At 40.2% G+C, this 24949-nt stretch overlaps 1 protein-coding gene and 1 long non-coding RNA gene across 7 annotated transcripts in view; both read left to right on the forward strand.

Moving 5' to 3' along the window:
• Positions 1-20135, forward strand: part of GRID1 (glutamate ionotropic receptor delta type subunit 1) — a 489017-nt gene extending 468882 nt beyond the window's left edge. For 3 of the 6 annotated variants that reach the window (XM_063163995.1, XM_063163994.1, XM_063163996.1), the window contains one exon: positions 16592-20135. In XM_063163995.1, coding sequence (XP_063020065.1) covers positions 16592-17020 — 429 coding nt within the window. In that variant the 3' untranslated portion in view covers positions 17021-20135. Of the gene's footprint in view, positions 1-77; positions 7212-16591 lie in introns of those variants that run through there. The other 3 variants (XM_063164000.1, XM_063163999.1, XM_063163998.1) reach the window with 3 other exon arrangements.
• A 1745-nt stretch (positions 20136-21880) lies between these two features.
• Positions 21881-24949, forward strand: part of LOC134421683 (uncharacterized) — a 94293-nt gene continuing 91224 nt past the window's right edge. The window contains exon 1 of the long non-coding RNA XR_010028661.1: positions 21881-22090. This is a non-coding gene — a long non-coding RNA (uncharacterized LOC134421683). The remainder of the gene's footprint in view (positions 22091-24949) is intronic.

Here is a 24949-nt window from a genome sequence, read left to right on the forward strand (position 1 = left end):
AACAAAAGTGTCTTTTGTGCACATGGAAGGTGCCAAACTGACAGCCCTGGAGACTAAAGTCCTCTATTTATTTGTAGAGCAGATACAGCATGGGCAGCAGCAGTGCAAACTTCCCCTCATTGCCCCACCAATGTGCCTCAGCCCTGACCTGGAGAGACCACCTTTAGGGGTAAGAGAGTGGTTCAGAAACACGCCCTCGGCCACTCTGCTGTGAGTGACGGGGAGGCCAGTCACAGGCACCCAGCTGTGCCATCTGTGGTGATGTTTTCTCTGACCTGAGCCCCATCCATCGGCTGGGAGATCTGAGTCCATCCTGTGCAGGCTCTGCAGCTGCCAGACGTCTGGTAGCTGCTCTCCTTCATGGCTGACTTAGGCTGAGTTTGAAGAGGTACACAAGCAATTAAAAATAAATCAGCTAGTTAATAATTGAATAAGCCATATTGCCATGACACTGTTTAAATGCTTCCTTTCTTTTGAAGTCAGTTTTATTTCTAAAAGTAGGAGCCTCTGAGGAAGCTGACCTTCATATAACATGTTTTATCTAGGAAATTATACCTGAGAAGTTCTTGGGTTTGAAGTTTCCATGCACAGCAGCCAGAAGAAGTTAGCAATGCTAAGATAGAATAATCAGTCTATTCTCAGATCTGTCTTGCATGAAGCCTGTATTTGTTTACCTAGTTTAAATGTTTAACAAACTAACCTCTTGCAATTTTGGAGACACTTGAGGCATTTGTAGGTGCTTTCATCTTGGAACAGATGTTTTTTACAAGCTAATAATAACAGTGAGCTACACTGCAGCTGGAAAACATTACATAGCCCACCAATTCTAATCTCTCTTTTTCAAGTTGCAGGAGCAGCAGACTAACTGACATACCTGTCACCTGTAAGCAAGTTTGGCAAATTGGCAACATGGTCTAGTGGATGGTGTCCCTGCCCTTGGCAGAGGGGTTGGAGTTGGGTCCCTTCCAACACAAGCAGTTCCATATGCTATGATTTTGCCCTGCTGCCTTGTAGAAGTTGCTCCTGCTGTAACTCCAAAGGTGCCCCCTTGCCAGTGTTGTGAAGGCCTAAAGCCCAGCAGTGTTTCACTGCACACTGTGAAATCCTGCAGGGCACAGGCAGGGATGCTTCCCAAAGTGTCCTCATGCTGTGGGCACAAGCACTTATCTGGCCATCCTGTGTGGTGTGTTCTCCTCTCTACACTCAGGGAATTGCCTTTGTAGAGTGAGGTGAGAATATGATTTAAAGGCAGTTTCATATATCTAAGGTGAAAAAAATAGTTTTTTTATTGCAAGGAGTTTTGAATGATCAGTTTCCATTGCTGGAAAAGAATCTGTCTTCTCAAATTTAAATATATTCTTTTTTTCACCCATCCCTTTCCTTTCTTTTTTAATACCTCTAAGAAGGACTATTGCATATCTATGCCTACCCCATCCCAGCTTTTCTCCCTTTCCCATCCTTCTCCTTCCCTTTCCCTCCAATGTGTTCTTGATGAAGGTTGCTCTTGTACATGTGTAGTGCTCTTTGGCAGTTTGTTTGTCAGACATAGAATACTTTTAACCATCTCTGTTTTAAAGTAAACTGAAGTTACTTCTATGGTAGAGCTGTGCTTGGGGAGATTGCTGTCTGTGGGGCTGGGCTGCCCTTGGAGCACAACTAGGCTGGGTTAGAGGCAAATTAAACAGAGCATGGACAGGTTCCAGCAAGATCAGTGATGGGGAGGCTGCCAGGAGAGGGGGAGCAGAGTCAGCAGGAGCCCTGGCACAGCAGGTGTGAAGGCTGAACGAGGAGGTGAGAGGGCACAGGGCTGGCTGGAGGAAGGTGTATGGAGGGTGTGCCAGGCAAGGTGGGCTGGAATGAGGGGTCCCATCCAAGGGACAGCCGGCTGCAAGGCCAGGCAGGCAGCTAGAGGCACCTTTGGGTCATCAGAGCAGCCAGAGGGAAGGGTGACAGCTGCCCAGAGCCAGGACAGGCAGGATCCTCGGGAACCCTCTGCCTAGGCCAATGGCCACATTGCTCCAGCCCTGCTGCACACCAGGGGTTGGGGCTCTTGTCACAGTGACCACAACATTCATTCAACTAAACTAGCAAACTAAACTAGCAAACAAATGTAGCTGTGTTTCCTTGTAGATTAGTGGCCTGACATATTTTATTTATGTACTACCAGTGAGGATGGATTGAGATGGGACATCTGATGGCTACTGCAATTGAGGTAGGAAACCAAGTTTCAAAAGAGGCGGTGAATATAGGTTGAAGGGTTTTGATGTGTTTAAAAGAACCAGGTTTCAAAACTATGGTAAGGACAGGAACCAGGGCTGAGGGGGGGTGTGGAGTCCTGGGCACTGCTCTGCTTGAGGCAGGAGCCTGGCATGGGGAACAAAAAGCACAAGGAGAGTTTGATCTCCAGGAGGAGTGTGTTCAGCATAGCTCATTTCTAGCACTGTGTGTTGAGCAGCATTTCTACAGCAAGAGCTATAATGGCAGAGCTACAGCATGAGTAGCATACACTGAACATTAAAATCTGCCTCTTAGCTGTGTCTGGTACTCCAGCCAAGTCATTAGTTCAGTAAGAGCTGCAAACTCAAATCGTGCTGCTGATTTTCTTCTGCTTTTGGGAAGGCTTTGGCAAAACACAAGTGTTGTGATATCACATAAAAATTGTGGGAACTGGGATGTGTCCCAGCTACTTTCTTCTGTGAAGCAGAGCTTGTGGAGGGTCACAGAGGAGGCTGATTTTCTTGGCAGTCTGAGATTAGACTTTGATATTGCCAATGAGGCAAAGAGAAGGTGGCAACATTTGGCTTCTGTGACCCTCACCCTGTTGGGAGCTTTATAAATCCCTTGGAAAAAATTATACTGGAACCAGAATTGAGCAAGGAGTTGTTTTGGCTTGTGAAGCCCTTGTGTAGCATTCTCACTTTGGCATGACCCACCTGGTTGGTTGTATCATGTCAATTGCCAACTCCACAAAAAAGAAATGTTGGGATGATGAATGTACAACTACTACAGCAGATTTATGGCAGAGTTGTGTGCAGCTTGCTGGAGAGAGAGAAAAAGCATTTTTAGAGACTCTTTTTTTTTTTATGTTGGGGGTCAGTGAAGTCTGTGGCTAAAAAAATGAGCATTGCCTTCCTTGTCATCGGAGAAACATTTCCAGCTGACATTAAGGTGATGTTTTTTGCCAGTTTGTTGTCTTTTCTTTTTCCACTTTGTATTCTTTAGGCTTTTGTGGAGGTTAGGCTGAACCAATACATTGATGTCCAAGGACTCAGATGTCTGCATGGTGTAAATCACAGCTCTTAATTACACTGAGTGTGCAGGATGTAGTATTAACTATGAGACAAACAGAAGCCTGTCTTTTGAAACCTGACAACATAACTTGGATCTTGATATTAGCCTGATCTACATTTATGGGCTTCATAGGAAGAGTTGTGTCAAGGCCACACTGCTTCCAACTAGAATATTTTTTTTTACATTTTTCACATATGAAGTAATTAAACTTCACAAAAATGTAAAAATAGTAATGTCCCTATACACTATATCAATTCATTAAGACAAACCTCCAGGAAAGATAAATTACCTTTATTTTTCCATGTTGCCACTGGTTCACAATTGTATCTTTCAAGGAATAGTGAAATTTCTTGCTAGAGGAGCAAAGGCTGGGTTGATCTTTTTCAGGATGTTGCTACAAGATATTTTTATTCTGTTTGAAGGAGATTTGTAAAAATGTTTCTAATGAGTTGTGCTGTACAAATCTTAATGTTATCCCTATTCAATCCTTATCAGATCAGATTAACAAAAGAAAGATTAGCTCCAGCATCAGGAAAAAATGTACTGCTGCAACACCATGCCACATTCTTTTATTAGGGCTCCAGTTTGCAATCTCTTCAAGCTGGAAAATATCTGGTAATGTTAAAATTGCCTTATTACTTTCTAACTCAGAAAAATCTTGCACTAGATCATATTTTTCCAAAAAGATATTCTGGAATTTATAATCACCCTCTACTCATTATAATCACCCTCTACTCTACACATCCCAGCCATCAAATACCCACAGTGAAATTTAGCCAGCTCATACATCTATCTCTGTGTGTTAAAATCTTGAACTTACACAGCTGCTACTCAGCCTGAAATACTGATACCTAATCTTTTGACTTTGATAAGCTTCAGAAAATTAGGGAGTTGTGAAAAATTAATATTTATTCTGGAGTCTTTGTTCAGTCACTTTTACATCCCTTTTAAATGACTGGACAATCAGATAAAGTTATTAAAACTGGTACCATATAAATGTTAACTTTTGACAATTGCCTCTGGATTTCTTTAACTTTTGTGTGAGTCCTATGCACTTATTTCACAATATCAGTAAGCCAGAATGTAATTTGGATCATTTAACAGCCCAGGGCTTTGCCACATCATCAGATTGTTGGTATCTTTTATCCCCTTTGGAGGAATGAAAGGCAGTTTTCACATCTTTGTTGTCATTATGATCCAGCGTGGCTGCTTCCTGCAATGGGCTCCCCAGCACCCTCTGTGCTTTATCAGCTGTGTCTTTGTGTGATGTGCTACTCTCTGAAGATTATTACTTCTCAGATCTCATCAGAGCTATGAAGAAAGCATTCCTTGTTCATCCATACGCTACAAAACAATGGGAACTTATATTCAAAGACAAAATATCCTACTATTCATGGAAAGAAAGTTTAATTCCCATATTTTTCACTGTTCATGGGATTATTCACTAAAAAATTAACAGGCAACCCCATGTTAAACAAAATTAACCACTTGCGCAGAACGATTTTTTGTTTTCTGGTATCGGACACTTGTTGCATCTCTCATAAGAGGTGATATTGATTCACTTATATTTGATATAGCTCTTGAAAGACAATGTTGGAATGACCCCACTAAATTATTAGTTTGATTCTTTCTTTTCACAGATAATAAATATGATTAATCAAAAATCTGTTTTTCCAAACCAGGTGTGCTATTCCTAGCAATGTGAGTGTTTCAGAAACTGGACCCAGTGTGTTTGGGAATCTCTAGTGCAAGAAGATTTGGGGGTTTTATTGGTTAAGGCATAGCATAGTTTTCCACCTCCTGAGTTGCTTCTAGTCATTGTCTCATAACTTGTGTCAAATTTATAATTCATTAACAATCACAGCTTAGTTTGTGGTTTCTTTTCTTTCTCATGCTTCTACAAAATAATTTTATTCAATAGACTTTTCACTTTTCCGTCTTCTTTATTTTTAAATTATTAAAAGGAAGCAGCGTCTCAGGTACTGTTCAGAGTGGAAACAGTCTTGTGTACTAGTAACAGCACCTTATAATTCCTATTTCCTGTTACTCCAAGCTTAATAATGTCTTGAATCTTAAAAAGTCTAGACTCTGCAAGCTCTATGAGATAGTGAGAGGTAGCAAAATTATTCTAAAAATTGTCAGGAGTATTTTGGTAGTGCACAGGGTGAAAGAAAAAAACCCTCGATCTCTGGCCAGGGCAGCCTCTTGTGACCTACCTTAAACTCCCTTTTTTCCATGTCCACTGATGTGCAAATCCCAGCCTACCTCAGAAATCCATTCTTCCAGGTTTAGCAGTCATGAAAGTTACCCACTAAGGCTCTCTTCTGGTATTAGAAGAGCAGGAAATCCCAGTGTACCTTACAAATGGAAATAGGATCTGGCAGCCATGAGTCCAATGGATCCAAATTTGTCACTGCTAAAAATTGTGATTTGTATTTTGTTCATCTCACTTTAGTTCTCCAGCCAGATACTATTTCATGGCAATTGAGGCTTCTGTATCTTCAGCACGGTGTCAGCAGTGTTGGTTTTGATTATTAAAGAGTCTCTTCCTTTCACCATTATTTTCACTTTCCTTGTCTTTTTCCTTGTTGCTTCATTTACCTTGTCTCCTTTGTGGTGTTATCTTTTTATGTGATAATTTGATTTGTGCCAGGATGATTCCTTTTGAGAGTGAAAGGAAACACGAGATCATCAACCCAATGTTTTATTTTCCCTTCATTGCATGTTCTCTATATTTTATCTTGTTTTTATTTTAAATTATTTTTTTCTGTATTTTAATGACATGTCTGAAATCTTTGTACATTTTTTGCTCAGTTGCATATAAATTATCATTTGTTTGTACTGCTGTATTGTATTCTACTTTTCTAAGAATAAATAAAGGTTTGTTTGGGGAAAATAAATCATGCAAACATTGGCAAAATAATGCATTTTAATGCCATCTAGAAATTCAGTTTCAAACCAGCTTTGAATGTAATAAGCTGTGGAACTTCATTTAAGTCGCATTTTTAAATCAGCAAAGCGGTGTTAGGAGCCAGTCAACCCAGAATGCAAAGTTTACTGTTGCTTGATGATAAAGTATAAGCTGGAAGAACCAGTCAAAAAAAAAAAAAAAAAAAAAGAGGCCTATATAATGTATAAATTAGTTTGTACAGAGGCTGGTAATAGCTGGAAGGGCATCTTAACTATCTCAATGCTGGCTTTTTATGGGACTGAAGAAACAAGATTTTCTCTTTGGAGTGCCTGTAGTGAAGCAGATACTCTGTAATTCCAGGCAGGGTGCACATCCAGAATCCAATGAAATCACCCAACCCCTGCTATTGATCACCATAGATTTTGGTCAAGGCTGTAATGGGTTTAACAGTGACATATCATCCCTGTGATTTATGGCACTGGGCCCAGGCTTCTGCTACCCAAAGCAGTGGTGAAGCAATTGAGTTTTGTACCAGCATATTTCCCTACCTGCAAGGGAAGGATTTTTGTGTTTGGTTTAATTTTTCTCTGGCGTGTAAGAAAACCCTGCTAATGGGATCCTTAGGGATATAATCTGAATTTACCTGGCATGAACCTTAGGGGGGAAGAAAATTATTCAACAGAAATAAGCTTAAAAAATGAGTGTTGCCATGCAGGGGAATCAAAAAGAAATAACCTGTCTAAAGTTTCAGTTTGGTGACGAGTGTAAGTACTTGCTTAATTTGCATTACATTGCCTATCCCAGAGAACTTCTGTGGCTACTCATGAGCTTGGCATGAGCTTATGTATTTTACTGAATTGGAGCCTTAATGTGTCAGATTCTTTTAGATTCTTCACACAATGTTTACACAGCTAATTTTTGTATGTCTTATCTCAGCCTATGGCGGTATTTTAAAGTTGACTTTTTGAAGGGGGTGTAAAATAACAAAATCAGTAAAAGTTTAAAATAATAAAAAGCATAAAATGTGACTTTTTCTCAAATTTCTTTTGCATTTTTGTGGTTTGTAAAATGCCTTAGGTGTTGATCTGACTAAGCATTTAAGCATGTACATAAAATTAAATAAGAGGTGAATTCTAATCTCACCCAGAGCACCAAAACATTTCCATTCCTTTTAGTGGCATAGGGTCAAACTTCTGTTGCTTTGAAGCACCTGAAGATGGGGAATAATATGTGCATTGAGGTTATTTGGTGAAGATTGACCTTACCGTGCAATGATATTAACATGCAATTATAAACCTATTTATCAATTGAATTTAAATAATTTTATAATACCTGAAATAATCTGTAATCAATGTTAATGAAATATTAAGGTATCGCAGATACCAATACTGTGGAAAATATTTTTTTAAAATAACCAATGGCTTGGTTATGATCTTCCATAAGTCCAGACCCTTATTTATAGGCACATGTATAAGAAAGAGCTACAAAAACTCACTCAACAAGCACTGTTTCTTCAGAATTATTAAATATGCAAGCATTATCTTTTGGGAAACTGGTGACCAGACTTTTATTATGCTGAGCTATTTTAGTAATTTGGCTAGTCATGTCTTGTCTTATGTCAAATAAAAGCTTGGGCAGTTTCCAAAATAGAGCCCTGAATAGAGGCACAGAAACCTTTTCAAAATTTGGTTTTTAATTGCAAAAATTGTGGCTAATAGTCAGGAGTAAGGATTTTGTAAGCCTTTCATATAGCTGGAGTGGAGATGAGAGGCTTTGTAAATCAGCTAACCCTGGGCATCAAACAGGTTGTAGAAGCAATTCTTTGTCTCCTGTGCCAACTCTCTCTTCTCCTCCTGGCATATTAGGAAAAAAATGAAAACTTTTGAGATTTGCATGTGACTAGACAGGAATGGTGAAGAACGAGGGTGTGGAGCAATCTGTTACTCCTGATGCTCCAGTAGAGTAATTCAGTCTGCTAAAGGATAGCATTGCTTTCATTTGGGCTCACTAGTGAGAAATTGCATTCCTTATGGACTAGATTATATTTTAGGATTTAAAAAAATGTGTTAAGCAATGTAAAGAAATCATTAATTTTTAGTGAATTTTTGGAATAGAAGCATCATTAATTTAATTTTTCCTTTGTAAAAGAGTAATCTGTCACATCACAGTGTAATTTTAGATGATGTCAAATTCTGAAAACACCACCCTTTTGAGGGCCATCCTCTTTTGTTGCAATGCTGTTTCAGACCAGACGTATAAGAAATGATGAGTACATGTTTGCTGAAAAGAGTGAAATATTAATTACATTATTAGCCTCACTATTTTGATCCTTCTTTTTTTTCTCCCCACATCTTCCTTTCCCTTTCTATCTGGAGATGGCCAATGATGTGAGGCTGGGCCTCAGAAGCATGGTGAGAATTTCTAACGAACATACAGATGATTGGTTTCTTGTTGAAAATGCCTGCACAGATGAATCCCTGTTAGTTTCCTCCACATCTTTACCTTCCCCTGTCACTCCCCTTGATCCCAACCTCTGTGTTGTTGGAAATGCCTGTAGCTGCAGTCTGTAGTGTGTACACAGTAGAGGTTTCTCCGGTTGCAAGTTCTCCTTTCTCCCAAGTTCCTTTGCAGAGACATTGGCATGCTCATCAACTAGCACTCATTCTGTACTGCATTTTGCTGCTTGTGTTGAGAAATGTTTCTTTGCATTCTCTTATTGTCCTGTTAATTTTTAACATCATGAAAACTGTGGAAACATCTGTACCATGCGAACCACTCACTCATTCTCGTTGTCGTTGCGTTACCAGCTGGTGAACCAAGGTTGGTAAGGATTTTAAACTTGAATATCTCAGCATGAGGCTGGATGTCCCCTTTCATATTGAGTAACAAATGAAAATGCTCCCACAGGCTCTTCCCTGGCAGGTTTGGGTCTGTTGTGAGGTCTAGACTGTTCTCTCTGTGATTGCACTTAGTTAATGGATGGTGGTGAATGTGGGAGCAGATCATTGCAAGACACTGTGGGGCAACCTGATCTTCCCCATCAGGACTGTCCTGGGTATTTATTCACAGAGACAGGGATGCACTTCAAGAGGATAAATAAGACAAAGAGAGAGGTTTGGCTGGTTCAAAGTGGTGTGCATGGTCAGCTTCACTGGCCTGCTGGGGAGATTGCTGTCTGGGGTATTCCTGGCAAGGCTCATAGGCAAGACCTGTGGGACACATCAGAATTAGACCCCTGCTTAGATGTGATTTCAGCTTAGATAAATCCAACCTGGGTAAGGTGTGCAACAGGACTGTGGGAAGATGTGAACTGCTTCGTAAATGTTCTTGCTACCACTTCTGTAGCCAGTCACTGTTACTTGTTTGGTGACTAGGTTTTTTGGTAATAATTTATTTATACCTCTTTTCTGGCTGAGGATAGCTGGAAATGATGTATTTGAAACAATTTTCTGTCACATTAACATCAACTTTACAGGATTCTGTAATATCTCACTTTTTTTCAGGTTTACTTAAGAGGAAAAAGAGTGTTACTGTCTCTTCATAAAGGAATTTCTGCTCTCTGGTGAAGGAGAGCCTCACTTAGTGAATAAGGTGTCCTCTTGTACATAATTTTTATGAACTTTTGTTTTTTTGCAGATGATTCTACATTTAATGAAATTAACATACTGCAGAACTTTCTTTTATTCTTTCAATTAGGTAACAGCCAACTGGACCTCACCTGATGTCAGTCTCAGTGCCTTCTTCTAACGGCTGGTTTATGGACGATAATTTAGCTAATTGCTAATTTAGAATACATGGTAGAGCTTCCACTTGTAAGAGCAGAAGCTTGATTGCAGGATTGGGCCTATTTCTAAGAGCAGGTTTTCAAGTAGACTCTTGAGGTGCATCCCTGCGTATTTCCAATAAGATTCTGTTATGGTCAAACCAGCTTTGAGCAGAGCACACTCAGAAACACTCAACAAATTTTATGTAGCATTAAGTGCTGATGACTGGGTGAGCTGCCTGTGTTAAATTAATGTCAGCAGACATCCATCACCACTGCATCTGTGTGCACGTCTCCCTACGTTTCACTGCATTGTCAGCTGCGGAATCTCCGGAATAATGAGTGTCACACAGTGAGTCTTGTTCAAAAGGGGCTGTTGGTATTAATGTAACACCATACTGTATTGCCATTGCTTTGCAGCACATCTAGTACATATATCATCACTGCTTTTTCTTCTTGAGCAAGCCAATTATGCCTGGTTTTGCCAATCTGTCAGAGCCTCCTGGAATAAATTAAAATTACAGCTTTGCATATGCAGGAGCTGTAACTGAAAGTAATGATAATGACCCTGGGTGAATACAGGATTTCAAAATAATCCTAACCAATTGTACACATGCAGAGCTGCTGCTGCTTTATTTCTCTTTAACAAGGTAAATATTTGAGTCCATGATGTCTGAAACCCCACAGACTGAAGCTGGTTGCTGGGTGGAGCTGTGGGGTTTGATGCTGAGTAAGAAGAAAATAGTCTGTGGGTACCTGAGCATGGAAAGTGCTGTTTCAGTTTTTTTCTCTGCCTGCTTTTTCAGTTTTGCAGTATGTCTGGCTGTGCCTGGAAGTGCCTGAGTGTTCCTTTCTAACTGGGTACAGGTGTGCCTTCCAGCACCTGTGTCTCATGGCCTCTGACAGACACCTGCCATTATGAACACACATGTATGAGTCAGGAGGAGTTTTATATGGGTGGGAGAGAGACCAGCATGTTTCCTGGTCAGGGACAGAAGAGGAAGTGTCTGTCTGGCACTGGAGTTTGTCTCAAATTTTGAAACCCAGCCCTACTCACAAAATTACCTAATTTTTTAAAAATAGTTCTTGCACAGAATGAAAAGCTAATATTAGCATTTGTGTCTTGGTTTCTTTCTCTCATCAAAAGGTAATCCTTCATGTTGTCACCCAGGACAGGAAACAAAAAACCAAAGCAGAAACGTGCCCTGATTGATGATTAAGGCTATATTACCTTAAAAGCTTTGTTTTCTGCATATCTCCTGAGTCTTATTAACTGCTTTAACAGGCTTTTAATTCTTGGCACAGTTACCAGCACCTGACTGGGAGGTATTGACATATGCAAGTTATTCCCTCCCTGTTTGAGCCTGTCTGCCCATATTGGCTATGTTTCTGAAATTTTAGTCCTTCTGGGGTCAGGGCCATCAATCTTTTTCTTCTCCAGTCTAGTGTGCTTTTATTTGCATGTGTTGGATGTTGATGGAACTTATCACAGTTTTGGCATAGTTTTAGCATCACATTTCTGCAGATATTAGACTTTCCTATTGGGGCATTTGTCTTCCTTTTTTTGCCTTGATGGAACTGCTTCATCATCGTGTAGCATTTTTATGTTTTGAAGTGGCTTTTCTAGAATTCTGTGATAAACTCACAGAAATCACAAGTAAAAAAACAGATAACACAATGGTGTCTATAATTAAAATATTTTTCTCAAAAAATTTTCCCTTGGAAGATTCCAAGTGTTGCAAGCCAGTAAGCTAAGCAGTATTAACTTTTAATTAATTGTATTTAGAGGGATGTAGGCAGTTTCTCAAAAACATCAGCCAGTAGCTCCATTCCAACACCCTTGAATTTGATCACGTTAACTGACTCCAAAGCTCCCAATTGGTACCATATTCTTTCAGTATGACTGCTCACAGGCTTTATTAGAACCACCTGTCAAGAGTGACAGAAAATAAGCTAGGAAAAAAAACATATTGATTAATCTGTAAATGATGGTGTCTGCATTATGTTGTCATAATTCCACTCGGTGTGAAAAGGGCAGACCTGGTTAGTCCTGAAAGGGAGTCAGTTTCTTGCAGGTGTGACCATGCAGGTTTAGTCATTCCCAGGCAATTCTGGTGAGCATCCTCCAGATCACTCCAAGCCAGGGTGTGCTCCTGCTGTCAGTCACAGGCCACTGAACCTGTTGCTCATGATCAAGTGCTTGGGACATATCAAAAACCTGCCCCTCTAAGGCCCTTCCAGAACTCAAACTCACTGGGGGTTGTTGACATTTCACTTGGTATTTAGGCCTAACAGAATTTCCTGACCAGGAGCAATGGTTGTTTTGCTGTTTTCCTTAAGCTGCAGAGGATAAGCCTGGGTGTATAATTAATTTTCCTTACACGTTTATTTTCTTCACTGATTAATTTCTTCAACTGATCTATTTGGAGTACAACATTAATATTGAAAATAGAATTATGAAGACAGCAAAGGAAAACTATTTTATCTTTTCCTGGCAACACAAGCATTTACTTGTGTCCAACACAGCCATAGATGAGAAGTGAAGCTGAATTGGTATGAAATGTCTGAGATGTGACATATTTATAATATTAACTAAATTTTATATATTAAGTGCAAAAAATATTTTTTTTACAAATTACTGATATTTAACAAGAAGCACAGAACTACAAATAAAGGAGAACATGGAGCTGACAATGGATAAAACATAATAACTTTTAAGATTTCTTTTTCTGGCTTTATTGCCATTTAAACCTTTCTTCATTTAGCCTGTTAGTTTTCAGTAACATATGCCGTGTTACTGAATTTCCCAGAAGAAAAATAAAATGAAAAAAAAATTAGGTTTACAGAATTTACAGAGTCTGAAAGGTTGGCTTGTCACATAATGCTATCCTGAAACCTCTGCTTCTGGAAATCTTGGATTCAAAGCAGTTTTATGGTGTGCAATGACAAACTAATCTTTTCAAGGGTTTCTGAATTTAATCTTGGGTTTTTTAAAAGGATTTGAAGAATCATTTATTCATCATTAAGATAGTCTCATACAAACCTTGACATTTAGTTATTTAGCTGCTCTTTTCTAATAAGACAAAGAAAAAGGAAAGAACCTTTAAAAATGTGATTTTATAATTCCGCAGAGACAAGTTGTTTTCCATAACCTTTGCAAACATTTTATTTTGACAAGGAAAAGAGGGAATAATGTGAATTCCTGTTCTGTTGAAAGCCTTTATAAACTTTTCTTTGATCTTAATAAGGCCAGCAAGTTGTCCTTAATGCTGAAGAAAGAGAAGTAGGCAAGTGAAATCATCACCCCTACCTCCTAAAGAGATCCCAAGTATTTCCTTCTCTATGTACTTCACAAAGTGTTCTGGTGTAGATAGAATGGGGTGTCTGTGTGCAGGAACTGGTTTTAATCTTTATTGAGAATGAAATTTTTAGCACAGTGAAACATGAGTTTGTATTGTGAAACATAAGCAACTTCAAAACCACTATTTCCTGAGGAATGCTGAGGAAGAAAAGGCCTGTCAGGCCAGGAGAAGGGAACATCCCAAAAGATGTGGAATGTTCCTTAATGATCCCTATGGTCTGGACCCAGAGATGTGTATTAAAAGCATCCAAGCTGTGGCTCTTCATGTTTACATCTAAAAGGGCTCAGCTAAATATTAATTCAATTAATCAAGATTAATTCATGCTTTGAATTTTATGACCTTCTGTGCCCAGATGCTCCAAATGAAGATCCTGCTTCATTCACAAATTTATTTTCTCTCTGCAAACAATTAATGACTGCTTGTTGCAATTATTGAAACCTTACCTTTCCCTCTGGATTGGCTTTATCCAAGTCTCATACTTGTTCCACAAGCAAAGCAAGATGAATACACTTAGGATGTACTTGCAATAAAAAAATTAAAATATAAATAAAACATTGGTGTATATTTTCACTTGAAATGATCTGAAGAAGGCATTAGTATTTGGCAAAAGCTCAGAAAAATGTAAATGAGTCATGAGCATTTTGCCAAAGCCTCATTTAGGAATATTTGTTCTAATATTTGCTCAGTTCTAACCCGAGTTCCCTTTTGTTTTCTTATTTTGTAGTGGAGATTTGACAAGAATATGAGTCCCAGATACCCAGAATGCCAACTGGGAGTCCACATCCCAGCTAGCAGCATCATTTAGAAAAAAATCAGTACAGGGTACCTAAGGAGGCATTGCATAATGGGAGTTAGCTCCTTAGGCTCAGCATCATAATACGTGGTGCTAGCTGCAGTTTGTGCACAAGCAGAACTTTGCAGCAAGCTTTTGTTGGCAAACAGGTGAGGAAAATAAAGCAGTGAGTGGTTGGACATCTCTTGCAAAGGAACCCAGCCAGAGAGGTTGAGCTTACTCCCATTGGGAATAATGGAAGAACTTATCTCACGTTTGCCCCAGGTCTACAATTTTAGTTTTAAGAAAAAGGAACTGAGGAAATGATGAATTGCATCCATGAAATCCTCTGGTCACTACCATACATCCTTAAGTTTCCTGGCTAGAGAGTTTAGGGAAGAGTGTCTGAGTTATCATCAGCTTAGTGCATTGTCTAATGTATTGAATAAAGGGCCTGACAGGTCAGGCGTGTTTGTTGTCAGGAAGGACTTAATAGAGCTGCAGGGGTTATCTGATCAAGTGTTGTGTGATCCCTTCATGTCAAAAAAGTTTATTTTTTATTTTATTATCCATTGATTTGTCTCTAACTCAAAATTATCCGATTAGAGGATTTGGCTGAAAAAGCAGGATTTTTAAAAAGTTATTTGTTTCATTGGTGCAGAAGATTATATCCCCAGGTTTCTGGAAGCTTCATGGGGATTTTGGTGAGTTTATGACATAAATTAAATAGGAATTCATTTTCCACTGATTAGCAAAGAATTTGTAACACGCAGCTCAGCCCTATAATTGTGGCGCAATTGTGTTCCAGTTGAAATCAATATGGATTTAGCCGAAGCTAAGGACACAGGTTGGAACTGTACATCATGTAACACTAATTCATTTCCAAACCCATGCAGGGATCAGCAAATTCAATGGTTCTTGAGTAATGTAGAAGGGATGTTAAATCACGGGGTTACAACTGAATCTGTAGTTGACATTGACTGGAATCAAGGACTTTGGAGTTGGCTTGTCAATTTACAGGGGAAAGCAAAGTTGCATAGCAGAGGATACCACTGGAATAAGATTGTAATTCTCTGTGCTCCACCTGAACACCAGTGATGAAATATTAAAAGGAGTGAGTGGCAGTGACGCTTTGTACTTCATTCCCTGAGCCTGCATCTTGCTATGAATCAGTAAGGCTGGTGGTATTGTGTTAAACCAACATTTAAGCCCAGGTTGACCTTGGGGAGTCAGGGATTACTGGAACACAAAAGTTTTGGGTAGTCCTGCTCCCTAGGTTGGAGCCTTGCTGTGTGAGTAATGTAATTACAGGTTTGTGTTGGACCAGGGAATTTCTCCAGTTCCAGGGTTGTTGGGCTGTTATGCTTTGCTGCTATTCTGCTGTGTGTTACACTAGCATCAAATAACTAAACTGCAATCATAGCTGTGCTTTATGAAATGTAGAGAAATTATATAATGTAATACCTTTTTATTGGCAGTACAATGCTAGCTGTTAAAATTCAGTCAGACAGCATCCCAGGTGGTTGACTTCACCCTGCCAATTTTGTTGCTTCCCAATTTGAGCATCTTGAATGCCGTACTGAGGTGATAAACAGCCCATTGTAGGTCTTTGCTACTTCAGGATTTAAAGACAACTCCTTTTGCTGTGTTTCCTTTAGCTAAGAGCTAAAGTGTGCTGAGTGAGTGGTTCTGACAGATGAGGAGACCACTCTGTGAACCTTAGGATACGCATTCTCAGAAGATGGTGATGCATTTCCTAAAGACCAACACTGTTTTCCTGAGCTCTGACCACAGATAGACTTTTCCAGATGACATGTCAAAATGACAGAGAGCTTATGGTCTGTCATGCAACTGTTCCAAACACAAATGCAAGGTTCCCTCCCCTGGGCTCCCGAAGTAGGCCTCTCTCAGTGCTGCTCCAATGGGTTTTATTCTGTGCCACACAGGTGACCCAGAGCCTCCTGATGGGAGGGTAGGAATTCATCATCACCACAACCCCTGGCTAGCAGATTTCAATGAAGCAACTACCCTGAAGTCATGGGTTTTTTACTGACCTATTCTTTAGAAAATGCTCTGCAGATACATGAGATAGTGGTGAGCTGTCATGTGGTGACAAAGGGCCGAGCTGCCCAGTGGAATGTGGAGTCCCAGGTCATCTGTTTGCCTACTACAGGCTTTTTTCTGAGCTTCTGCAAGGTGAGCCAAGGGCGTGAGGGATGTGCTGGTCCCTGATGCTAGCTGTCATTTACCTCCCAGGAGGATGGGATTGGCAACATAAGGAGCCTCCAGCAGGCTGAGATTGAGCTGGTGTTTTCTTCAGCAGGTTTTTCATCTGGAGATGTCGCCAGACCTTGAGGTTTTGCACAGGCACAGCTGAAATCCAAGTGATTTAATGAGTGATCAGCAGCTGTGGTCACACAGAGGAAAGGAAGGGGGCCGGATGGGGTTGGAGATTGTGTTTGGACTGATTGCTCTGATTTCTTCCCCACCAGGACAAAGAAGTGAACCTGGAGCAGGTGCACAGACGCATGAACAGTTTAATTGATGAAGACATAGCCCACAAGCAGATCTCCCCAGCGTCCATCGAGATCTCGGCGCTGGAGATCGGGGGCATGCAGCCAGCCCAGACCCTGGAGCCGGTGCGCGAGTACCAGAACACGCAACTTTCTGTCAGCACCTTTTTACCAGAACAGACAACTCATGGTGCCAGCAGGACACTGACAGCTGCCTCGGGCAGCAACCTGCCGCTGCCCCTGAGCAGCTCAGCCACCATGCCCTCCATACAGTGCAAACACAGGTCACCCAATGGAGGACTATTCCGGCAGAGCCCCGTGAAAACCCCGATCCCAATGTCATTCCAGTCCGTGCCGGGGGGAGTCATCCCAGAAGCGATGGAGCCCTCGCACGGAACATCCATATGATGAAAACAAACAGTACAAACAACCAGCAGAGATTTTTAATACAAAAATTTAAAAGAAACCAAAAAAAAAAAAAAAAAAAGAAAAAGAAAATGAACTCTTACGTTTTTCTTGTATATACTTGTAAATAATGAAAGAATGAAGTGGGGTAAAAGTGTATTTTGAATATTCCCAATTTTCGAAGTAAGTAAAAAACAAAACAAAAAACAAACAAAAATGTATGAATGACTTTGTAAATTTTGTTCTATATGAATAAAAAGGCAAACTACTTGTGGTCGTTCTCAAGTGCCAAAGAAGACCTGTTACTGGGACTGAGGGCCATACTTTTCTTTTATTCCCATGGATTTCAACACTTATTCCCTTACAGGTATGGTTTTTTTAAGAGCAAAAAAATTATCTCTTTCTTGCTAGAAAAATTCACCATGCTCAGATTTCTCCTTTCCCCAGAACCCTGTTTTATAGCCAAGATGACAATTCACTCAGAGAACTTAGCAGCTGGTATTAGCATAGCAGTAAAAAATGCTTTAAAGGTGAATTATAACTCAAATCCAACAAACAATAAACAGAGAATACTTTCCTTCTAACAAGGATTTAAACTTCCACACAGTTTCTAAATTTAAGCACAGGATTATTGGATTGTGGTTTTACTGTCTGCTGTGCTGTGTGGCTCTTTTTATTTAACTTTCTGTGTTTTGTTATACATATATATATAATATATATTATATATATTATGACGTATATATTATATATATAAATGCTTTGATGAACAACAAGTTTTAGGTTAAGGGGAAAGCTTTTAAGAAGAACTGCTCAGCTCTTTTGTTTCTTGTGTACATGACTGAAAATGGGGAGGAACCAATGGAGTGAGGCAAGGAGGAACTATAAAGGCAGGAGATAATGGCACTGCAGTGCCTGTGCCCTCTGGTGCCATCTCTTTCTTTAAGATTTCACTGAATTTTTTGTATAATGGATGCAATGCTCCCTGTTGAAATCATATCCCTGAATGACAAGACTATAAGCACAGCTCTGCTTTTTTTCCATTGATTTTGTAAAGAGAAACATTTTAATGGCCATGTCTATAATTGTGGTAGAAATGGCTGTACAAAGCCTTTTTTTTAATCTGTAAAACACAGAGGACAAAGATAGAACAACGCATATAGCTTATTTAATGTCTTGTCATGCAAATATTACCAGAGCAATGTCGTATGACAAGAAAAAACCAAACCAAAAATCTAACACATTGTTTCCTTCCCAAACTGAAATTTAAATGCCAAACATAATGGATCCCCGTTCCCCCTCCTACTCTTCCTGGACCATCACTCTCTTTCAAAATTGGGATAATTTAATGTCTTCTCAAATTTATCCCTAATACTAGATTGTAATTTCCCTTTGCAGTTGGATTTCTTCCTTCACTTTATTAGAGCACTGCTATTTGGAAAACGCTGTAGATCCTGGTGCGGCAAAATCACTGTCTACATTAGGGTGAAAAATTCTGTTTGAACAGAGGTAAAAATGCATTCACATCCCAGGAAAGTCAGCAGGCAATCTGGGTCAGGTTTTTGGGTAAATAAACATTCCATTCACTGCTCCTAATTTGATTTGCATAATTACACAGCACGTATATTTATGGGGTGATTAAAGTCCCCACATTTTTACATTTCTACTCGAAGCAGTAGGGAGGAAAAGTCAAACTGTGACATAAACCCAGCCTTATGGAAGAGTATACTCAGCCTAACACTTTTTAAATGAGGAATATTGATGATGGGCTTACAGGAGGAGTACTCTCAGAGGAATTCATTTTTTCTATTGTCAAGCTGGTTTCTCATGAAGATGGTGCAATTTTGTAGCTTGGCACAAATTACACTATTTGCTGACTGGATTTATGCTATTTGGAGGTTTAGCCCACAAAAACTTCGGATTTTTTTTTCTTCTTTTGTCACATTGTTTTGTTTTTTTTTTTTTTTTTTTTTGTCTTAACAAACCTATGCCACAGGGAAAAAAAATCTTCTATAAAAACACTAATTAGTTATGGCAGAAATAGCTGCACTAAAAGACTATGTACACACAGAAATCTGTAAAAATGCTTTGGAGAAAGAGTGCAAGCATTTGTGTTGGAAAAATCTCTCATTTTATGACCAGTTTAAGATTCTAGCTGCAGCAGAGGAACATGCTGCAGAAAAGGCGCAAGGAGGTGCTTGAGTGGCCACAAGGGTGTGATCTGTTGTGGCACGCAAACCTGCTGGAGGTGTCCTGAGCTGCTGCTGTGCTGTTACTCACAAAACATGCTGCTGACTTGCTGCAGCAAAGCCCAGAGCAGGGGCTTGAAACCCTCTTTTACTGAGGCATCTTTGCTTTCATCTTAGATCTTTTTCATATTATAGACTAAAGCACTGTAATTTTAACTGACCTGCATTTGTGGAAAAAATTGTGAATACAATATATTTTGGGGATAAACTTCAGCATTCTTCGTATTCAGTGTTCTCCTCCTGGCTTACTCTTGCTGTGTGCTGTAAAGTTTGGAAGTGTGCTCTAACTTATCAGTGATGTCAGAGCTCCTTTACTCTCATGCACAGGATGTGACTCACCTGTTTGAGTGCTTGGCAGGACTACATTTATGACGAGCAGCATCTTGAAGAATCAAACCACGCAGCCCTCTTTCAGAAAAGCATTTCAGCATGTGTGAGCCCTGTGGGGTGCACCTGCTTTATGCACAGGTGAAGTGCATTGCTGATTGATGGTGGAGTTAAAACACAGGTCTCAAATTAAATATGTGCCTAATTTTAAGCAGGTGAGTGAGCTGGCCAAACTCCGTGGGAGTACTCAGCTGCTTTAAGTTAACCTTAAGTTTTGAGTGCTTTGCTGCACCAGGGTCTACACTGCAAAACTAGGAATCTGCAATGGATCTCTCGCTGTCTAGTAATTATTTGTTTATATAAAAGTTAGCAAGTCATAGGTTGAGCCTGTCAGCCCTGACAGGAAGCTGTTAAATCCTTCATGTGCTAGTGGTTTGGTTTTAGATTATTTAAGCAAATCACCAGGTTCTCCTTGAACATAAACAATGTCTCTTTCCCCATAACTTTCAGTTTTGAAAGTAAATGCAGAATGTATGATTTTCATATCCTGTCTCCTGTTTTATATTTGTATCTTCCTTTTGACAGATCAAAGCATTCACTTTCTATATAATATGTATTCACCACACACATGCATATATATATATATATACATGTGCAATTACTCACAGAAGAAGTGAGAAATATAATTTCCATGTGATGTAAATGAGCATAAGGTGAAAGCTCTCACAGAGCTGTGCTTATTTACACCACCTGCAGGTTTGACCCTTCACCTTTAATATCTGGCAAGTTGAAGCAGAAAAACTGCAGAAGTTTCTGAAAACTTTGAAGACCAAACTGTGCTCTGGTTTTTCAACTGGAACTTCCCTGAGTGTACTTAAAATAGGGAATAATGTGTGACCCCAAATATTCCAACTCCTCTGGAATGTTTACGCTGCAAAGGTGATTGAACATGAAATGTACCTTCCTTTTATTGTGCTCTTTTGGTGATGAGCTTTCACAAAAGTGACATCTGTGGCACAGCACTTCTAGCCTGTCTTGTTCTACCAACCCATTAGTTTAGAAATTACTTTCTTAACAAAAATGTGACTCAGTTTCTTCTATTTGCTTGCAATCCATGGGCAATCTGCTTTCAGTCTGAAGAATGCATTGCTCTTATTTCTTAGTATGTTATGTTTTCCTATTGCAATGGGGAAAAAAAAGAGTAATTGTGCTTTTTAATTTCAGAGTTGAAACTTGATAGAATGTTTTTCTGCTGAGTTACAGCTACATGTGTGCAATACTTGTCTTGCAAAGTGAAGTTCCCAATATCTGCCTTGCTTTGATAACCATTGCTGCATTGTAGGTGAAGTCTCAGCAAAACAACTCACTTTTCCTTAGTCTGCTCATAGATAAACCAATTAAAGCTGGGTTCTCACCTGTGTAAATCAGCTTCCCTCCAGGGAATGGGTCAAGCATGCTGAGTTTCAGCAGGTGAAGGTTTAGCTCTTAATATTGGGCTCAAGAGCACTCCTTTCTACAAACTGGGGTAGCTCTGAAAAGGAAAATGTCTCAAAAATTAACCTGAAAGAGGAACTTTATAATAATTTTGAGCATGTAACATGGATTACAGTTTAAACTTTATGCTGGGATTGCTTAAAGAAAGAAAATTCTTCCTAAAATCTGTTTCAATTTCGGAATAGCTCTCTTCTGAGCTTAAAGCTGTTGGGTTGGTGACAAGTGGAGCATTCAGAGGAAATCATGTTAGTGGGGTGGTACAGAAACCACAGTGTTCAGACCTTGTTCTTTTATTTTATTTTGCTTTACTGACTTGAACTTACATTGTGAGCAGCTAAAGAGGGACATAAATCTAAACACAACACATTTGGGGGACCCTGCTGGAAATTTCTCAGAGAAACCACATCCTTTGGCATCATCCTGGGAAAGGCAAGGAGAAAGTCAGAAGAAAACTCTGAAGAAAGGCAAAATTAAAGGTAAAATCTGACATGCGGTGAAGGGGGAGGGAGAAAAGGATGGTTACAACTCATGTTTAGTAAAGCTGTATTACTTGTATGAGAAGCCTCAATTCCATCATACAAGCAGTTGCCTCAGCTAATTATTATTTTTCTTAATTTTTAGGAAACAAATAAAAACAGCATTTGTTCTACCAGAAACAGTTGTTATATTATTTAAGAGTTGAAATGATTTGTTTGGCCGTGCCTGTTTTTTGGCTTGATTGTTGCTCAGCTGGGGAGAATCAGCAGCAATCAGTGATTTCACCCAAAGCAGCTGTGGGCTGTTTGCTGGGAGCCACTCCCGGGGCTGTTTAGGGCTGCAGCTGGGACAAATCACCTCAATCAGCTCCAATCAGCTCCCCATAAAGCTCTCACTTGTCGGGCTGTGGGGGAGAGTTTGGGCTTTGTGCTCTGAGCTACGCAAGTCTCTGCGGTCCTGGATACGGATGATGCTTTCTGCTGGTGTTGGAGGGAAGCAGAACAAAATGTGGGTTCTCCATGTTTGTAAGGTAACCTGTAAGAGAAGCAAGTAATGTATGTAGCTGTAGCTTTTTACTGAGTTTTGTTTTGTCCTAATTTTTTTTTCCACTGTGTGCTTTCAGGCATAGTACTTAAATTATTTTCTTTTGTCTTTACTGAAATTGATAGCTGTCATTGAAATCAATTGATGCTGGTAGCAACTACACATCGTGTTGTAGTAGAGCACAACTGTGGGAGAGTTGCTTTGTCTTTTTTGAATTTATTTTTGATAGTTTTCTTTGAAAGATGTGTTATCTTTCAATTACTAGCTCTGTTGTTGCAGTTATAAAGCTCTGTAGTTTTGAGGGCCTCTATATCACATAAGGAGGAGGAGAAGTCCTCAGAATCATAAATACACACAGCAAGGTAAGTAAAAAGCTTGAACAAAAAACTAAAAAACAAAATCTAAATCTCTGCCCCTTTTGCTGAAGTTTCAAATGCTTGGATGAGTTGCTGGGACAGAATCTGATTTCTGAATAATGTGCTACATGTGACTGTAATGTAGATACCCCCTGAAACACTTCTAGGTGAAAACTCCACAGCACAGCTCATGCCTCTAAGTTTTTTCAAGATAAAGAACTTTATTTGAATTTTTAACTGTTTTGTTACAGTGCTGTAATGGAAACTGTATGGGTGGGGAGATGGAGCCTGAGGGTTAATTGCTTCCAGCTGTAGGTAATTATCAGTCTGCTTTTTGACTCTGGTTCTAAAAGGTCACTCAGCCATGAAAGGAAGCATCTTGGAAGTTTTTCTATGCTTCAGTATTTTTCTAAAATTCTTTTCGTCGTGCGAAATGTGTGTATCTGTTTTCTGATGGAATTATTTCCAAAGTGGTTGAGTAGAATACAGCAGAGCCCTACAGTTCAGGTGAGAATTGCAGCTAAAAGAACAAAAGGGATTGACGGTGGAGTTAAAGTGCACGGTTCAAGTTAATTATGTGCCTAATTTCAAGCAGGTGAGTGAGCTCCTTAAACTCCCAGGGATTACTCAGCTGTTTTAAGTTAACCTTGGGTGCTCTGCTGCACCGGGCTCTACACTGAGCTACAAGTCTACACACCATGACGACCGTGCAGAGAGATTCCAGATTTATATAGCCTTTTCTATATATCAGCAAAAAATAAATTGGCTTTTGTTTAATGTGCTTTTATATGATTTATATTGAAGCAATTCTGTTAAATTAAATACTTACCAGCAGCAAAATATGCCAGCCCACTGAAATGTGTAATTGCAAGTAAATCTAAGCAGACACTGAGCTGTTTGTGTGCTCAGTCTGCTGTAGCGGCTGTAGTTACAGGTTACAGTGTACAGTGGCTGTAGTTATAGTTGCAGTGCCCCTTTTTCATCTTAGGGCACTACTGGGGATTCCAGTGGCCTTGGTCCTGCTTGCTGCCCACTGCCCCCAGAGGAAGGGCCAGGGGTGTCCTGCTGGGGATGTGTCCATGTGGGGTTTGTCTATGCATGAGGATGCTGTTTTGCAGTGTTGGCTCTGTTTGCTGCTGCCGGGCACATAATGGGACAGGAGAAACTCCTGACAAGTGCTGGGTGTGGGCAGGTAGAGCATTTACAGGCTGTTGAAATTTAGTAGTTCTGCATTTTAGCTGCCATTCAAGAGCCGGCCAGGAAAATATATTGAGATGTTTTACTTGCTTCTAAAGCCAGCTTAGATGATGGTGAGAATTTTTTGGGAGAGTGCTTTGGTCACAAAAGCTTTCAGCTTCCAGTTTAGCGGACACTAAGGTAGAAGTGGAGACCCAACTCTATTCCCAATGGAGTGAGGTGTCATTTCAAGGCAGGGCTTGCTGCCAGCACCCCTGAGAGCTCCTGCTGTGGGAGCAGGGAGCCCCCGAGCAGCACTGGCATGGGGAGCTGCTGGGGAAAGGGAATTGGAGGCAAGCCTGGGGAGGAGCTGGGGGGCTGCAGGTCCCCAGAAAGGAGTGCTGAGGGTGCAGGCCCATCAACAAGGGTTGGTGAGGCCTGAAAATTAAATGGTAAAAATGCTGTATTTGGACTATGAACATGCCCTGGCTACCCTGGACTGGGGAGCACTTGAGTTGCTGGATGCTGCCATCATTCTTTACATAAAGGTCTCCTGAAATTAATTGATTCTGCATGGTGAGACTTGCTGTTAGGCTGGTCCTGGCACAGGGAGAGAACAAGCAGTGGTTGTATTGGGCTGTGCTGATCCTGTCAGGCCGTTTTAAGTCCGTGTTGTTGGATTTCCCCCCCTGTTCTGTGCCTGTAGGTCAGCTCACACATCTTTCTGGGCTGTGATTAGTTGTGCAACATTTACCAACTCTTTGGTAGGGGGAGTGTGCTTTTACAACACAAGAACAGTTCCTTCTTGTGTATTTGCATTCCTGGTTTTGTCTTGTCATTCATGTCAAAATGTCGAGCAGAGAAACATATGCTTTCAAATGGAGTTTCTGCAAACCATTTGGATCAATAAGGACTGTCTGTCTGCATATTTGTAACATCTGCCACAGAGGAATATGAAGTTCTATGAATTCAGTGGTTTAGTAAACCATATTTTACTCCAGACTGTAGCTTGTTGACGTTCAGTGACAGAAAAATATTGCTGCTCTGGGCAATGCAGAGGTCTGTTGTAAAGCAAATCCTGTTCTTTGGAAAGTAGATGTTTCATCTTCTGCACACAGCAAATACATGCCATCCTGACAGGCTGGGCCATTAATCCACAGACATGTCATTTTTGGCTCCTGACAGCTCAATGCAGCTGCTGATCATCCCTGGGCAGCTCTGATGGCTGGTGCAGTCAGTAACTTCAGTTATTGTGAGACAATGCCTGAACAACAGATGGTGGTGGAAGGCAGGATAGGAGAAACCAGTTCTCC

Source organism: Melospiza melodia, chromosome 9, assembly GCF_035770615.1.
Source record: "Melospiza melodia melodia isolate bMelMel2 chromosome 9, bMelMel2.pri, whole genome shotgun sequence".
NCBI classification, from domain to species: domain Eukaryota; kingdom Metazoa; phylum Chordata; class Aves; order Passeriformes; family Passerellidae; genus Melospiza; species Melospiza melodia.